General features: G+C 33.1%; 1 protein-coding gene across 1 annotated transcript in view; it reads left to right on the forward strand.

The window, feature by feature from the left end:
- LOC111518309 (esterase FE4) overlaps positions 1–13,857 on the forward strand; it is an 80,116-nt gene that overhangs the window by 34,047 nt on the left and 32,212 nt on the right. The window contains exon 6 of the mRNA XM_074178205.1: positions 7,490–7,628. Within this exon, the coding sequence (XP_074034306.1) occupies positions 7,490–7,628 (139 nt within the window). The remainder of the gene's footprint in view (positions 1–7,489; positions 7,629–13,857) is intronic.

Genomic DNA, 13,857 nt, shown 5'->3' on the forward strand with positions numbered 1-13,857 from the left:
CGGACTGGTTATTAGTCATATTAGAAAAAGCTAGATGAAGTTTCAGAAATTCACATAAGTTTTCGGCACTTCTTGAATATTTACCACAAAGTAAACAAGTGAAGATTTTTCCAGCAAAAGATTTATAAACACAAGACAAGATGGGCAGTATGGAATCATTCAGTCCAGAGTGGTCAGGAGTATTGATTTTGCTATTGTTTTGCTCACGAAGAGTATTCAACAAGAATTCGAAACAATCCTCTTGTTGTCCTTTCATTTACAAAAAGCTACACAATCAACAACTAACATGAACTGTATTCAAGTTTGAAAAAGTTGTTTGATATGCGCAGTGCTCACTATGATTGAAGCAGTGCTCACTATGATAATTGTTGAATTGCGCAAAAATATAGTTTGAAAATTATAAATAATTGAATTGAAAGGGTTATATTTTTACAAACAAATTACGATTTTTGCGATATCTCAAAGGCATTCAAAATTTGAACTACAGAATTACTGTAGGTACTGTACTGTAGAATTTTTTAGAATAATTACTAGGTTTACTAATAATTCTAAAAAAAGGATGGTTGGCTAACAGGATCAATTTTTTCTTAAAAAAACAATTGTTTTCTAGCCGACTTTTCGAATTCAATTAATTACTCGCCGAAAAGTAGTTTTTTCGTGTTGTTAATTAAGAACTTATTATTTTTTATGAAACTGAAATGATAATAGTAGTATAAGTTTTTAAATTTTTGGACATTCTGAACAAATTCTGGAAACCCACAAAGGACACCCTGTGCGTAAGTATTACTGTTTTATTCACAATATCCACATTATAAATCCGAACAGTGAGAATAAAATGGATTTGACAATTCAGGTTATGAAAATGTAAAGATGTGGAAATCTCAAATGTTAGAAATGTTCAAATGTAAAAATGTAATCATGTTAGAAAGTAAAAAGGTGATATGTTGAAATTAAATGCAGAAAAAAGTAAAAATGGTAAGTGTTAAAATGGAAATGCGAACATCTAAAAAGTATAAAACTTGCAACGAATGTTAGGCTGTAAAATGTGCTATTATTCGCCATGATTTAACAATATTAATGATGGAAAGAATCTTATACAAATATTTGGCAAATAAATGTCCCACTTTACTAGTTCCCATTTTAGTAGGTAGTTTCAACAGTGTTCTTACGTGGTATAAATGATTTTAGTGATGAAGGAATATGTACTCACTAAGGCCTTGCCTGGGTGTAGATGTTTTTTCATCGTGTATGGTTATTGAATAATAATTATAGGTATAATATAAAAAAAAAGAATGGAGTAGTGACATTAAGTCATTGAATAGTGTATTTGACTCGTAGACATATAGACATTTTTGCGGCATTCAAGGAACACTTGAGTAATGTAATGTTGCGGTTGAAGGAGCATAAGAAAAAATATACAAAAATATAAGGAATATAAACAAGAACCCATTTTATTTGGGTAAGTATGTAAGGCAAATGATCGCATTTCGTGCATTCGAGGAATCAATAAATCGATGTTATCTGTTTATGAAATTTTTCTCCTGATTCAAATTTTATAAAATGACAGTTTTCATCAAATTGAAAGTTTATATAGAAAATTATTTTTGAAATGAGAGCCCGGAATTTTTTTCGAGCTATTCTTTGAAGGAAGGAAAAAAATAGTGAAAAATGAAAAATAGATTCCTGATCAATAAAAGCTACATGCATATTTTTTTTGGTTTTATTATTTTCATTGTTTTGAAAATTATTATTGACGAATGAATCGTTCATGGAATGATTTTCAAAAAAGTTTCAAAATAATTTTCATTGCATTACAAGAACTCATTCGGTAATCAATTGTTTATATTTAGTAGAAAACATCATTATTGTGAAATCATTTTGTTTTTGGAAAATCAAATACTGCTTTCTATTATTGTGAGAAATATGTTTATTTTCATTTTTTCGATTATTCATTCGATCAAAAATGTTCCATATGAATGGATTTCTACAATTTATTCTCAAATGGTGATAAAAATAATAAAAATGAGTATATGTTATTTTGTGAGGACAAAAATTGAATCAAATGAAATATTGCGTAAGATGATATATGATTTCTTTCATTTATTTCTTACTATTTTTTTTTAAATAAGGACAATAGATTTTCATATATGCACTATTGATCAAATAACATTTTCTGCCTTTTTTTTTGTTTATTAACTGATTATGATGTTTTCGTCAGTTATCGCTTGGATTGATTCATTATTATTATTATAAAAATTATTTTTCACAATAATATTATTTTTACCAAAAATTTATTTACAAATGTATTTTTGAGCTACAAATAATTAACTATTTTTTTCTAAAAATCATCATTTCCGGGGATAATTAGAATTCTATAATAACTGTTCAAATATTACATCAATGTATTCATTTATGACAATTAATGTTGTCAATAATAAAACAGAATAATCGACATATTTGAAAAAAAAAAAATTCAAGAATTCATTTATCTTTTTCATTTCTTGATTGTTTGTCAAAAAATATTGAAACCTATTTTTTTATTTTTTCAGCAAAAATTTCTGGTTGTCTAGTTGTCAAAAAAGTAACATCGGTAGCTGTTACCCCTAAGGGATTGAACGGACCAATTGAATATTTTTTTGAGAAAGTGTATTTTCATATGTGAAAATTAACTAGTTTCAGTATTTTTTATTCGATTTCATAATTACGTAGAAAATTAATTTATCCGTTACTTCAGATAGAAGATAATTATAACGATGAAAAAGCACACAATATATAGTTCAAGTAAACGATATGGTGCAATCTACCTTCTGACAGCTCCTCTTTAATATTGTAGTTAGGAAGCTAACTAATTTCGTTATTCAGTAATCATATCTGATTATATAAGAATTACAAACAAACTATACAATATAAATATATATATATATATATATATATATATATATATAAATATATATAAGTATATTTATATATATATATATACAAATATATATTATATATAAATATAAATATATATAATTGATAGTGTAACGACCGTATGTATGTATAGAATAGTAGTTTTTCGGGGATTCGGTCTGATTAGAATAAATATTTACTCTTTTTAGCTGTCCGAGCTTTCGCAAATGTTTATTAGCTTTATCGAGGGCTGTAATATAAAAAGGACATAATAAATATATATATATATATATATATATATATATATATATATATATATACAAATATGAAAGTTATTGAGTGTCTTGATATAGAAACAGAAGTTAATATCGGACATAGCACTCATGAAAGTGGCAAACCATAGACACGTGTTTCGGGCTTTTGGCCCATCATCAGTATGGTGCAGCCAAGTGTAAGGATGGGCAACACTTGGTTACCAAAAGATAGAAATACAAATGCACGGAGCCACCAACAGGAGCCAACCGCACATTTGTGGTTTCAGTTGATAGATCTCGTGTTCACAAGAAAACTATCAAAATCACCACGGAGGCAGCTATAGCCTACCTGCGTGACATCCGGGTCCAGGTGGTGGATATGAAATCTAGAAAGGTTAATGCAGTCAAGCTGCTGGAAAATAATAGGCTAAAACAGGTGTTTACCGGTGGCTCTTGAATTGAAATCAATATGGGAATGATCAAAGAGTACTAATCTATTTATTTTTTTATTTTCATCATTTGATCATTCCTAGAAACATGCGGATTTGTTTTCCGATGGCATTTCAGGTTAGCTTCCCAAATTTCTGCTACCGCAGTTGTCGGTTGATTGGTCAAGCCACCAACACTGATATAAAAAACTTGGCAAATTGACTTGGGTTTCACACCAATAAGTGGTTTCCACTTATGTTTTGCTTACGTTTACGCAGCTATTTTTATCAAGTACTTTCTTGGTTTTTTCTCATTTTGTCTTCAATCGAGGACCGCCTGCCCGGACTGACGATGCCCAATAGGCTGAAACAGCTGTATACCGGTGGCTCTTAAATTGAAATCAATATGGGAATAATCAAAGATATATATATATATATATATATATATATATATATATATATATATATATATATATATATATATATATATATATATATAAAATGTAAAAAGTCGAAAATTTCACTGAGAAACACAAAATTAGTCATTTTCATTATGTAGAAGAGTGTCACACATTGAATTTTTTATGGTTTGAAGGAAAAATATATATATAAAACTTATTCAGAAGTAACATTTAGAGGATTTGAAATTTTAAATTTTATTTTAACGGCCATGCATGGCAATTACTAGTGGCGTGGTAGCAACTAGAAAGAAAGTAGTTGCTACCACGCCACTAATAATTGCCATGCATGGCCGTTAAAATAAAATTTCAAATTTCAAATCCTCTAAATGTTACTTCTGAATAAGTTGTATATATATATATATATATATATATATATATATATATATATTTTCTTTAAACCATAAAAAATGTAATGTAACCATAATGAAAAGGACTAATTTTGTGTTTCTCAGTGAAATTTTCGACTTTTTACTATAACCTCAAGTTAATGTCTTGATAAAGGGAATAAACATTTTCGAAAGGTCGACCATATAACAAAGAGTATTCTTTAAACAACAGCCCAGCAATTTTGACTGCATCCCCAACATTATTTAATGAAGTTAAGCTGCTGGAAAATACATCCATGAAAATCAAAAGATAAAAATACTTTCTGATCATTCCCATATTGATTTCAATTCAAGAGCCACCGGTGGCTCTTATCAAACTCGTTATTACTATTAGTATTTATCCAAGGAAGCCACATTTCAAACAGATAAAAATTTTAAGTAATCATAACTGCACCAATAACAAATTTCAACACTCAAATCGCGATGAGTTCTGAACTGAACACGACGGCGATAATATTCCCCGATTTCTATTCGTCACTGTAATATGACTTCAAATTTAATTTTATGACTCTTCAGCCAATCATGAAACTTGGTTAGTGAAAATAATCCAATACGAACCGCCAAGTCTACGGTCCACGTGGACTAGTTCGTGGACTATTGGTATTTTTGGCCTTTGAGAGTGCCGTCACCTTCGAATATGCACAATATCGTGTACTTCGACTGTGTAAGTCTTATTACTAGACTTGTTCGTAACCACCCCATTAAGTTACTTCACTTATGCACAATTGTCGGTTTTGGAATGAAACATAATTACCAATTTTATTCGTAATATCATAAGTCACGGTAAACTAATCGTGACTCAAACACATTCGATAAGTTTCACATACTCATATTACAGCTTTTTGGTGATAAAATTTATGCGAAGTATTGCTGGGACCAATATCATTGTGAACTGGTAATGTTTATAATTTACTCCTCAAGCTGTTCACAATCCGATTGCTGATTGATAACGCCTAGGATGTTATCGTATTCAATAAAAAAAAGTCGCAAGGATTTCATTAGTATATAGAAGTGCGAAAAGGACGAAAAAATATATAAGTGCATTTTTCGATGCAACCAACTGATCTTCAGCCTTTCCCGTTTCAGTACATGTTCACATTTATTGATTTATTCATTTATTTATTTTTTCACCATAGTGTGCGCTGGTCAGGCCCTATCCCCCGAAGCCCCGATACATTCGGGAGGGCGCGCCAGCATAATCAACCAATGACCACTCCCCACACCGTGGGGTAAGTGATCATTGGGTCCGAGAATCATGTGCCCTGAGCAAACGCAGTGAGCCAAGAATGACAGCCTTCTGCATCTGTGCGGCTAAGATCTCTGCCTTAGTGCGGCAAGCCGGTATGATTTTGAGATTCGAGAGTAGAGAAGACATCATTCCACCAAGGACTCCAATAATCGGAACGACCATCTTGACAGAGTGATCTGGATAGAGTCTGCGGAGTTCGAAGAGAAAATCTCGATATTTTATCCGTTTTTTCTTCTCTTTTCTGACGATATCCGTCTCTGTTCTGTTCTCCAAACATTTGTTATGAAATTGAAAGATATATCATTCACAGAAACACCACAAGAAATGAGTGGAAGCGCATTCATATAAAATTTCAGAAACATTGAAATCTAGCATTGTAATGGAGTAGTTATCAAAGGTTTGGATTAAAAACAGTCGTATGTAACTGTCAGCCTATCCAGTTTCACTAACAGAATCTTCATAAAAAGCATCTGCCATGAAAGACCTTCTTTTTCTTTTCACTCGTAGGGCTGAAGTAAGCATAACATCGGACCCTGAGTTTACAGAGAAGACGAACATCGACTAAATGACCCTAATTGCCTTTCAAGTAACATCGAATTGGGAGAAAAAGCTTCTTGGTTCTCCAATTCTTGTTCTTGTAAACAAACCTAGCAGCCCAGGTGGTGCAACCAGAAAGCGACTCATCGTCTCCTCAAGATGGGGATATTTCATTCTGCCTTGCCTTGTACGGAATTCTTGGGCATTGGGAGAAGCATCAGGAGAAGAAACCAACTCCCCCTGAGCGAATGTTTATGATGATTTATGAAAACCTGAAGTGAAAAAGCCCTGCAAGGCGGAATCTAATGTATCAACCAATCAACTAAAATCTCTTCAGTATGACACTATGATTGCCGTATAATCCACAGATATAATTCCTTGGCTGCAAAATACGACTTGAATAGCTACAGCCCAGCAGCGGGGGGGCTGAAAATTCCCCTACCGGGTTAGGTGTCCCAGTGTGGATGAAAAACCTCCTGGATGATGTCTCATCCTAATAGTCACATACAGATCTTTCGAAATGATGGACCTTTTTTCCTATTATGGAACGACCAAGTGCTTTCTCTATAACATCGGATCAAAATGAAAGGTTTCTCAATTCTACAACACTTAACAAACCCAAGTGACTACGTGATGTAATCAGAAAGCAACTCATCGCATCCTCGAGAGCCAAGAGCAGAATATCAATATGCTTTGCATACAATTATTGAGAAGCAGTAGCAGAATTTGCATCAGGAGAGGAAACGAACCCCATCTGAATATACGACTATGCTCGAACAATGATGATTCATACAAACCAGTGGTGAATAAGCCCAACATAATTGAATTCAATATATCGTCAATTAATGCTGACTGACAGAGACTCCGATATTGACTAATCGAGTGAAAGCTATTCAGTATGTCATTATGGTTTCCAGGTTCATAGGTATGTTTTCAGAGCTACTCCTCATGGCCTAGATACCTCCAGGTTTCGGAGTCACATGGCTGGAGAGTGCAGTTAATAGCCTGCAGATAGAAGGGATCTTGCCGATATGCATCACAGGAGCCCTACCTCCCAAGCCACACATTTGTGTTACCTATCTATCTGACCCAGGTGGCCACAGACAAACATTCAGGTCCTCCCAGATTAAGGAGAAATGTACTATGGTCTGTCAGTCTTCGAGTGGACCATTTTTGAAACCACTTGAAATATTATGAACTTGAAAATATTGTGCTTAGTGAATCCGATTCCCTTCTCTTCAGGAAAAAAAACATATTTTGTATCTACATTTTTGTTTTCCAGTTCAATTCCGATTTTATTACTGCTAATGCCGTGATTCGTCATGCGGATCTTCACTCTAAGCACGCAGACACCTATTTCTACCAGTTTTCCTACAAGGGGCATCTTAATGGATTGCTGAAACCGCTAAAGCGACCTCCAGGTAAGATGCATTTTCATATACTTCGTTATCAATAAATAAGGTTGAAGGCAAAATACATTCACAATGTTATATTGACATTTTGGTTTTTTTGCATGGATTTTTGTTGTGTTTTGGTTGGTTTCTGGATTTTGGCGTGGTCTTCTTTAGTTACAATCTCCAAACGTTTCAACTGCTACGGTAGCAGTCATATTTAGTGGCATTGTCGAAGTACTCTTCTTGACGTATCAACTGAAACGTATTAGTTGACATATCAGTTGACACGGCAAAAACAGTACTTCGACCACGCCACTGAAGATGACTGAGGCAGTTGCAGTTGAAACGTTTGGAGATTGTAACCAAAGAAGACCACGACAGAACCCGGAAATCAACCAAATCATTGACGCAAGTCGTGAAAGTCTATATTCCCAAATGTGTCTGTATGTATGTTTGAACGTGGTAAACTCAAAAACTGCAGATTGGATTTTTTTACAGTTTTCGCCAATGTCCGAAATGATTAGAGGGGAGTTTTTTGTGTATAATTTATAAACTAACACACTTTATTGTATGATGTCCACTGCAAAGGGTTTTAAAAAAACGGCGACAGGTGTTTCGCTATACAATAGCGTTAAATAAAGTTACTTCTTAATTACAACTATTGTATACTAGGTATCACATATCACCTATTTTTATACCTACTTTCTAATGGATGGAACTACCTTTGAAGGTCAGGTATGAATTCATTTACTAACGAATAAATTTAATTTTCCAAAATACCGTAAATATACTCAAATTTTCGTACCTGGAAATGAACAGATTTAATAATGGCGACTTATTCAGTCCAGTTTGATCGTTCATAACATATTGAGAGTTTTGAATTTGATTATTTCCATACTTTCCGATAGATTGAATTTCAGACCTATCTTCTGGAAATGGAGGGGATTGAATTCATATTTGAACTCATGTCCCTTTGTGATCAAATGAGTGGCATATGTGGAATATATTTTTTTATTCTGGCAGATATTTCTGTGTTCCGTTATGCGGGCTTTGAACGTTTTTTCAGTTTGACCTATATAAGATATTGGACTCACATGATAATTTATTCTCTCCAGATTTTTTCTGAAACTGAACTTAGTGTGCATGCCTAAGTTGTTGTTGGTTTTGAAAGCAATATTTATACCTTTGTTGTGCAAAAAATTCAAAATAATCGTAGTGGGTTGGCGTAAGTAGGGTGAGGTTCTATAACTTTCATCCTCATTTCTTCGAATTGGGTAACTTTCTTCAAAGCTTGGCTGTATAACTTTTTGATAATAGAGAATGTATTAGACTGCTATCGTAATAATTGCTGACGGCTATTTGTTTTATTATGTTCAGTTCTTTATTGAACTCCGTATCTTACAGACATTTATCATATTGTTGAATGCTTCTACTTTGAGGGTGGGTAGACGAATTATGAATAATAATATATGTATGTGCTGGTTCATGATTAATAGAAAAATCACGTTTATTGTTGACTTCATTACTGTCAAGTCCAAAAAGTTTTTATAGAGTTGTACTTTTCCATCTCCATGGTGGGTGATGAAATTCATAAACTCAGTCTGTTCGTTCCTGTGAAAGATACCAGGATATCATCCACATATCTATACCAATACTATCTCATTGAATTGGAAGTTTCTGTGATAAACAAACCGTAAGAAAATCTAATATTTTCTCTTTCACTAGGTACCGGATTAATGGACCTTTCTTCCAATAGATTCTCTACAAGATTAATCGTTTCATTCGGAGATTCATCAGATTCTTTACATCGAATGAAATCAATTTAGCATCATCCGGAAGTGCAATATCTTCAATTGCATTAATCAAATAGTATGAATTCTTCAAACTGAATTGTGATTTAAAATTAGTGTGATTTTGAATAATTGCGATGAATTTTTCGGATATTTTAACTGAAGGAGCTATGACAAAAGAAACTACCGGTCTAATCGGGTATTTATCCTTGTATAATTTAATTAACGAATACCTATAGTTTAGGTGGTTGTGGGTTCATGATTAAAGATCTGAATTTTTCAGTTTTATCCATGACACAATGAATATTTTTCAAAGTTTCCTTGACTTCTTTCTGATAAAAATGGGTGAGGTCGTTTCTGAGACTATCGTACGTGCCAGCATTTAAATGGTCTTCTCTACGTATTATTGATAGCTATAACTGTTAGTCATGAACCCACAACCACCTAAACTTTATTCGTTGATTAGATTCCACAAAGATAGCAAAGGTAAAAGTTCAGTTTCAGAAAAATTGAGAGTGTATAAATTATCATGTGGGTTGTGTTCGATTTTTTATATAGGTCAAACTGAAAGAACGTTCCAAGCCCCCATAAAGAAACACATAAATAGTTTCCAGAATGAAAAAATAAATTCCATATACGCTCATTTAATCACAGAGGGACATGAGTTCAACCATGATTTCAAGCCCCTCCATTTCCAGGAGGTAGGTTTGAAACTTTACCTGTTGGAAAGTATGGAAATAAACACAATTGAAAACTCTTAATATCTCATGAACTATCGAACTAAAATGAATAATTCGCCATTATTGAATCCGTTCATTTTCAAGTAAGAAAAGTTAAGTATATATACGGTACTTTCGAAAATTTAATTTACTCATCAGTTAATGAATTCATACCTGACCTTCACAGGTAGATCCATTCATTAGAAAGTATGCATTGCAATTAAGTAATATGTTAAAGTATAAAATAATTGTGATTAAGAAGTAACTTTTTTTACGCTCGAAAAAGCTGTTGTGTAACGAAACATGTGTCGCGGCTTCTGTAAAACCCTTCATGGTGAAAATCATACAATAAAGTGTATTAGTTAGTTTCAATATGGATATCCGTCGAGTATCGGCCAGTTCTATTGAATTATAATTTATTGATAAATAATTTTGTTCTCGCCGTTGTTTTAATTTAAGTTAAGGACAGTCCGGCAACATTGTATTCTTGGGTTGACCAGAGAGTGGGAAAACAATTCAATAAGGTTTATATCATCAATGCACGTCGGGAGGTCTTTTTTCGGCGGTGTTCTTTTTATTTTGTTGTGAGTTATTGCAAAAGGTCGACAACGGTGCTAGGTTCATACTCCTTCACGTGGACTGAAGATGTAGCCAATGGAGGCAGCAATGAATTTGCAAGTTGTCTGTTTCGGTTTTGTAAAATGCTTAAAAAAGAATATCCAGAAACAAATCATAATTTTTTGAGTTGGCCCGTTCAAAAAATAAAAGGGAATAGGGGAACTTGAAGAAATGCCCTGTATGTTCATTATATACTTATTCATTTATTCTACCCACTGGGTCCCAGCGCCGAAACTTTATTATTATAATTCGTTAGGAAATAACATGGGATTGATACTATCTCTTGTTTTTGATGATTCTGCAGTGAACTGGAGTGACATTTTTACCGCTTTTCGAAAGTAGTCAAGACGTCTCTTCAATAAATTAGTAAATCAGTAGTTGCAGACTTGCCTATGGAAAATATTGATCTATTTGAGCAATACAAAGATAATTTTCACCATTTCGTCAAGTTGATTTGAATAAAAAAGGTACGCAAAATCTTGATAGAAGTGAAGTAACACCAACTAGACTCACACAGAAAACAGGCGGTTTGACTCTTGATAACCTACACAATTTAAAAGATCAAATCAAATTTGTTGATGAGAAATACAGGTGGTTTTACGAGGATATTTTAAAAACAACATCGAAAACCCAAAAAAGTAGAGAAAAATATGTTGAATTTTTTAATAACCCACTTTTGTGTACTTTTATTAAAGCAATAAACAAACATTAGTAAACTTGAGTCTTTTATCCATATAAACCAAACCACACTTTGAATTTAAGTTTGGTGAATAAAGGTGCTATGTACATGAAATTCTATTTTTCTCGTGAGTTACAACTTTTATACAAATCAAAATTTATGGAAATGAAATAATGATTAAATACCCATTCAATAAAAGCCGCAAGCTGAAAGCAAAAATGAAACAAAAAAGTTCCAAATTAAAACGGTTTATTACTATTTACTCAAAACTTCAGTTTTGTGACATAACACCTTTATCCACTTGGGTCTTCAATTGTCACATATAATGTGATAATAGAAGAGCTATTACGATAATAATCCTTGACGAATCAAATACGTTAGTTACTTAAGCATTGCATGCACATTATACTTGCCCTCTACGCCGTACAATTCAAGTTATTATCATGTAAGAAGTCATCAATCGACAAAATAAATTCAAATATGGTCCGAACACTCTCAACCCAATTTTTTTTTACGATGTCAATGTACTTTTTCCAAAAAACATAATATTTATCTTCAAATATTTTTATGTGGGTTTCTCTCTTGTGTTTGCCTATACGGAGTTTCGGAAGCCTCTTCATTTACTCGATATAAGACTGGCCGCACATTTTTTCTACGCCAGTCGGTCAAAAAATTCAATTTTTTTTCTGAAAACCTAACCTTCTATATGGAGACGATAAAATTTAGTGGTGCAATTTGTAAACGTCAGCAAAAATTATACATATAAAAAAATGAATATTTCGAAATAGAAATTCGAACTATTCATCACTTTCAACTACCTACACAGTAGGTTCTGGTGAATGCCTGACGTAAAACAACTAATTTCCTGGCTAATATCACGGTGCATATTTAGTTATATCCGACAGACATGAATGCAAAATCCCTCACAGGGATTAGTCTCGCAGATGTTTCTAGTTATGCCATGCTGAAATTATTCGAGTAGATCACCTACAGACCGGTTTCGAGGTAATACCCCTCATCAGTGCAGGAAAATTCCCACCAAAAAGTGCCTGTGATCCGATTAATTTCAATGCGGCTGAAACCTCTTCAGAGAAATATTGTTAACTAGTAACAGCTCCATATTGATTTATAAAAAGGTTAGATGATGAAACTCATTAATTTATGGGTCGCGAGTAGACGTGTTTAAATATGCGCTGATATTCTCGAGTTTAACGGTTGTGACACTGTGAGTATCATTTTGATTTCTACACCAGTGAATGGGTTGAGAAATTTTGCATATAAACAACGAATTGAGAGACATTACAATCTAGATAGGAGAGTGACTATTAGTTAATTTGTAAAGTAGACATTCTGAACAACAGGTCACGACGAAATACAAAAACGCGAGCAAAAATTTCCTAATCGCACAACAGTATAAAAAAACTTCTACAATACATTTCTTATCTATCCCAACTAAAGCGCCCTTTACACTGCCGCTTGTTAAGAATGTCTCTCGGACGGAATGATATACAGAGTATTCTGCAAGAAATTAGACAAAATAGAGCGGAACTGAAGAATGCAATTGATGCCAGCGAAGCCCGAATTCAAATAAGGATTCAAGAATCACACGAGAGAATTAAGGAACTAGAGAACGAAAATAATTTTCTAAAAAATAAAATCGAAGAATTGGAAAAATAACAAAAGTCTAATAATATTATCGTTTTCGGATTGAATAAAGAACGACACGAAATAACATTTGAGTATCTTAAAGACGAGCTGAAAGCTCTACTAGAAGTAGACATAACCAGAAATCAAATTAAAAACATAATTTGTCTAGGATCTCGAAAAAACTGCCCAGTAAAGATCGAATTCGTGTCCAATTTCACAAAGAAGTATGTACTTTCGAATTGTAAAAAATTAAGAGGAACCCAAATTTCAATAGCCAATGATCTGACTTATCTGCAAAGAGAAGAACTTAGAGTCTTGAAGAGGAATCTCAAATTATATAGGGATACTCTAAATAAAAAAACTTATATTAAAGGAAATAAACTAGTGGTCGACGGCTCACAGTAAAACAACTTCTACAGAAAGAAGAAAAAAGAAAGGACGACATAGAAACTAAACACAGTAGTACCCCTTCCACGCCTACAGAACCACTCCTCATTGAATCTATCATAAAGGAGACGGAAACCTTACTACAAGAGGCCCTTAAACCTCCTACGACACCTATAAGTAGACTATCGTCGAAAACAGACTGGAATCTACCAAATAAGATACAAAATCGTAACATAGAAAAAATCAAAACGAGATCGGGTCAAAGAAAAGGAAGTGAATGACATTTTGCTCAGGACGATTCATGTATTCTGAAAATATAATCCATTTTATCATTATAAATCTATATTGTTTCTACCACAAAAACTGCAAATTCATATAAATTTTGTCACTTTAACAAAAACTCAGTATTTTCCATT

The sequence above is a fragment of the Leptinotarsa decemlineata genome, unplaced genomic scaffold (genome assembly GCF_025532065.1).
Source record: "Leptinotarsa decemlineata unplaced genomic scaffold, Ldec_3_MD MMD2_tig00003736_RagTag_RagTag, whole genome shotgun sequence".
Classification (NCBI taxonomy): Eukaryota; Metazoa; Arthropoda; class Insecta; order Coleoptera; family Chrysomelidae; genus Leptinotarsa; species Leptinotarsa decemlineata.